At 53.2% G+C, this 5000-nt stretch overlaps 2 protein-coding genes and 1 non-coding gene across 4 annotated transcripts in view; 2 read left to right on the top strand and 1 right to left on the bottom strand.

Annotated features, from left to right (window-relative positions):
- Positions 1–363, top strand: part of LOC123506876 (serine/threonine-protein kinase SBK1-like) — a 1948-nt gene extending 1585 nt beyond the window's left edge. Inside the window, exon 2 of the mRNA XM_045259249.1 lies at positions 1–363. This exon is cut by the window's left edge and continues 1185 nt beyond it. Within this exon, the coding sequence (XP_045115184.1) occupies positions 1–101 (101 nt within the window). The 3' untranslated portion in view covers positions 102–363.
- Positions 364–2338: 1975 nt separating this feature from the next.
- Positions 2339–2412, top strand: Trnav-uac. The gene has a single exon. It is a non-coding gene; the product is annotated as a tRNA-Val (tRNA).
- A 648-nt stretch (positions 2413–3060) lies between these two features.
- The window catches only part of LOC123505527 (serine/threonine-protein kinase SBK1-like), a 2468-nt gene continuing 528 nt past the window's right edge, over positions 3061–5000 (bottom strand). For both annotated transcript variants that reach the window (XM_045256935.1, XM_045256930.1), the window contains exon 2: positions 3061–5000. This exon is cut by the window's right edge. In XM_045256935.1, coding sequence (XP_045112870.1) covers positions 4013–5000 — 988 coding nt within the window. In that variant the 3' untranslated portion in view covers positions 3061–4012.

Raw genomic sequence — 5000 nt, forward strand, 5'->3', positions numbered from 1 at the left:
ACCACGAGGAGGAGGAGGAGGAGGAGGAGGAGGAGGAGGACATGGGGGGTTGGTTCCTGGGCAGTGAGTGCATCCTGGACTACTACTGCGCCCCGCCCTGACTTGCCACGCCCGCCACGCCACGCCCACACTCCTGTACCTGTACCTCGCCGCCCCGCACCGCCCCGGGCGTGACTCACGGGGCGCGACACACACTCTATTTTTCTATGACGCGTCACCGCTTTGTGCCCTTTTGTACTTTTGTACGAGGAGGAGGACCAAGGAGAAGAAGAGGAAGAAGATGGGGAGGAGGAAGAGGAGAAGAAGGAGGAAGAGGAGAAGAAGGAGGAAGAGGAGGAGGAGGAGGAGGAGGAGGAGGAGGAGGAGGAAAGGAGGTTAATGTTCCTATTTTAAGGTTAAAATAAACTGAGAGATTTATACTCTGTGAACTTTTGCTTGTTCCCTAACACCCCGCGCCCCCACGCACGCACACACACACACACACACACACACACACACACACACACACACACACACACACACACACACACACACACACACACACACACACACACACACACACACACACACACACACACACACACATCATCATCATTCTTTGCCAAAATACACACAAGACGAAAATGAATAGTAGTAGTAGTAGTAGTAGTAGTAGTAGCAGTAGTAGTAGTAGTAGTAGTAGTAGTAGTAGCAGTAGCAGTAGAGGTTACATAAGGAAAAGCAAAACAACCACAACAAGAACAACTACAACAACAACAACAACAACAACAACAACAACAACAACAACAACAGCAAGGCCACAGAGATGACTGGCCGGCTTCCCAAGAGTGTTTCTGCTGTTAGTAATGCAGAAATGTTGTTAATCTGTCACTACAACCACAAAAACACCCTTAAAAACCCACGTCACTTCAACTAGAGCCATTTAAAAGAGTGTTTCTCCTGTTAATAATGCAGAAATGTTGTTAATCTGTCACTACACCCATAAAAACACCCTTAAAAACCCACGTATAATGACAAACAGTTATAAAATACACTTCTTAAAGGTTATAACTGACCTCAGAAGAACAACTATAGCGATGGATGCAGTGTTCGTGTGATGGTGCGCGTGGTGACTGGTGGTGAGTGTGTGACTGTCTGTTAAATGGGTTCTTGACGTAAGATTGTGGACTTCAGTAGAATCAGTGTGTAGTTGAAAGCATTATGTACATTGCAGTTGTGTTTGTTGTTGTACGCTAAGTGTGTATAACAGTGAATGGTTAGTGAATTTGTCTATTGGTCTTTGTTCTCAGCTCGACTGGTTTACAAGGCCACAGAGATGACTAGCGGGGTTTTCAAAGTGTGTTTCTCCAGTTAATAATGCAGAAATCTTGTCATTCTGCCTCTAGACTTTAAAACACCCTTACAAACGTTTTATTCTCTCATCGCGACAATTTTCCAAGACAAGTGAGATGACTAACTGGGTTTTCAAAGATGCTTCTCCAGAAATTATGTAGAAATCTTGTCATTTTATGTCTAGAACCATAAAAACACCTTTATAAATGGTGTATTCTCTCACCACGACTGGTTTCCAAGACCACAGAGATGACTAGCGGGTTTTCAAAGAGTGTTTCTCCTGTTAATAATATAGAAATCTTATCATTCTGCCTCTAGAACCATAAAAACACCCTTACAAACGTTTTATTCTCTCTCTCTCTCTCTGACTGTTTTCCAAGGCCACAGAGATGATTAGGGGGGTTTTCAAGAGTGTTTCTCCTGTTAATAATGCAGAAATCTTGTCACTCTGCCTCTGGAACCGTAAAAACACCTTAGAAAACTCGTGTCAATTCAAATAAAGCCTTTTGAAATAATGGAGGCGAAGCGCAGAAGAGTTTGAGAATAGGAGCTTATCTGTGTATGTGGTGGTGGTGTTGGTGGTGGTGATGGTGGTGTGTGGTGAGTGGTGTGTGGTGAGTGGTGAGTGGTGAGTGGTGTGTGGTGAGTGGTGGTGGTGGTGGTGGTGGTGGTGATTTGACCTTACCTGACCTGACCTTTGACCTTCTTCTCTTCTTCTTCTTCTTCTTCTTCTTTTTCTTCTTTTTCTGCTGCTGCTGCTTCTTCTTCTTCTTCTTCTTCTTCTTCTTCTTCTTCTTGTTCTTGTTCTTGTTCTTGTTCTTCCTCCTCCCTGTGGTGAACACGTTGTCTGTCAGTGTCGTCATTGCAGTCACCACAACTTGCCTAAATTGTCTATGAAATGAACCAAAATATGCAAATTACTTACGTTTATTGATATTATACACCTTATACTTATATACACATACATACATACATACACATACACGCATGCACATACACACATACACGCCCGGTAGCTCAGTGGTTAGAGCGCTGGCTTTACAAGCCAGATGACCGGGGTTCGATTCCCCGGCCGGGTGGAGATATTTGGGTGTGTCTCCTTTCACGTGTAGCCCCTGTTCACTGTTCACTGTTCACCTAGCAGTGAGTAGGTAGGGGATGTAAATGGAGGAGTTGTGACCTTGTTGTCCCGGTGTGTGGTGTGTGCCTGGTCTCAGGCCTATCCCAAGATCGGAAATAATGAGCTCTGAGCTCGTTCCGTAGGGTAACGTCTGGCTGTCTCGTCAGAGACTGCACCACATCAAACAGTGAAACACACATACACACATATATATATACACACACATACACACATCGCGTAGTGTAGTGGTTAGCACGCTCGACTCACAATCGAGAGGGGTCGGTTTCGAGTCCCGGAAAGCGGGGAGGCAAATGGGTGCGGCTGTTAATGTGTGGGGTGTGTTCACCTAGCAGTAAATAGGTACGGGGTGTAACTGGAGGGGTTGTGGCCTCGCTGTCCCGGTGTGTGGAGTGTGTTGTGGTCTCAGTCCTACCCGAAGATCGGGCACTACGAGCTCTGAGCTCTCTCTGTATGGGAAAGGCTGGCTGGGTGACTAGCAGGCGACCGTGGTGAAACACAAACACACACACACACACACACACACACACACACACACACACACACACACACACACACACACACACACATGATTAATAACAGTGACAATATTACGATAGCATCTTTTTATTATTAATTTGAGTACATGGCAGCTCATCAGTGTTTCCAGAAGGTACACCGGAACAGAAACACTGCAAGCCTTTACACTACAGCCTTTGCAAAGTAGTGGTGCCTACCCTACCCTAACCTACCCTACCCTACCCTAACCTTAACTTAACCTAACCTAACCTTTTAAATGTAACAAACAGTGAAAGTAATGGCTAAATGTTTTACTCTCTCTCTCTCTCTCTCTCTCTCTCTCTCTCTCTCTCTCTCTCTCTCTCTCTCTCTCTCTCTCCAGACCAAACAAACAGAGGGGGCAGTGAAGCACGAGGTTATCCTAATTCTGTCTTTATTCTTATTTATGCTCAAGGCGGCAAGGAAGGACGCGCCAGTGACGACACCGGGGCAACAAACACTGCCCGCCGCCTGCCCGCCTGCCTGCCTGCCTGCCTGTGTGTGTGTGTGTGTGTGTACGGGGCTTATACTTTATAGGGGCAGGTGTGCTGAAGGTGATGGCTGTGTGTGTGTGTGTGTGTGTGTGTGTGTGTGTGTGTGTGTGTGTGTGTGTGTGTGTGTGTCGTCCCCTCCTCTGTCCTTGTTCATTTGAGTTGTCAGTTTTTGTCCTGTGTGTGGCTGGAGGGGGCGCGGGCAGGTGGCATGGGGCTGGGTGGGGCATGATGGGGGAGGAGGCGAGGCGATGCCAGGCAACACTCTGGTGGTGGTGATGGTGGTGGTGATGGTGAAGTAATGGTGGTGGTGGTGGCGGCGACGCCTCACGCGGGTCGCCCCCATAACGCCGACATCTTCGAGGGTCACGACGCCGCCGAGCCGCGGCCACGCCCTGTCTGGCCGGCACGCGGCGCGGACCTGAGGTGCAGGGCGGGTCCCTGCAGGCTGGCAGGACGTCCTCCGGGGCGGTCATCACCCCGGGGCGGGACTCCGGGAGGTGAATGGGACGCTTCAGGGGGCGGGCAGTAGGTCAGGGCGGGAAGCAGGCGTGATGGTGTCGGTGAAGCACACCTTGGCGGAGACGTGGGGTTCAGGGGGCGCGGGGCCGAGCAGGCGGGTGAGGGAGGCCCCGGCGCGGGCCAGCAGGCCACTCATGCGGCGCCGCAGCCTGCCCGAGGCGGCGCCTTTGGTCTCCTCGCCGCCCATCCACGCGTCTTGTAGGTACTTGTCCACCTCGCTCACTCCGGCGCGCAGCTCGGGGCGCGGCTGCAGTAGGCGGCGCAGCAGGCGCAGGAAGCGCGGGGAGAAGGACCTGAAGCGCGGCGGCATCCTGGTGGAGGCGCGGCGCGCCCAGGCAGCCCAGGCGGCGTAGTGCGGGTCCGTGGTGTCCGCGGCGGCCCAGGGCAGCGCCCCGGTGAGGCATACCACTAGCAGGAGGCCCAGCTGCCACGCATCTTGCGCGGTGTGCGCTGCATACCCCTCAGCGGGCAGCAGCGTCAGCACCTCCGGGGGCAGCCATCCCTCAGGGCAGTCCCCGCGGCGCACCAGCGCGCCCTCCTCGGCTGCCAGGTTGAGGCCGGCCAGGCGCAGCAGGAGAGGGCGGCGGCCCTCCACCAGGATGTTGTCTGGCAGGGCGTCGCGGTGCACCACGCCTCGCTCGTGCATGTGCTGCAGCGCCGCGGTCATCTGTCGCGCCACCTGCTTTGCCGCCGCCTCACCCACTCCGCGGCGCCCGATCAACTCCACGAGGTGCCGCGCGGCGCCCTGCTGCACCTCACCCTCCTCCGGAGCCAGGTGTGGGTGCTGCCCCACGCGGCGCCTGCACTCCGCCGCACTGCCGCCTGAGGAGCGGCGCCGCTGCTGATGCTGGTGGTGGGCGGCGCCCGTGCAGCTGGCGGAGGAGGTCTTGCGGCTGACGGCGGCGCCACTGCGGTTGAGGCAGTAGCCGCAGGTGTTGTTGGCGCTGGTGGTGCTGGTCCTGCTGGAGGTGCTGCGCGTG

The sequence above is a fragment of the Portunus trituberculatus genome, chromosome 2 (genome assembly GCF_017591435.1).
Source record: "Portunus trituberculatus isolate SZX2019 chromosome 2, ASM1759143v1, whole genome shotgun sequence".
Taxonomy (NCBI): domain Eukaryota; kingdom Metazoa; phylum Arthropoda; class Malacostraca; order Decapoda; family Portunidae; genus Portunus; species Portunus trituberculatus.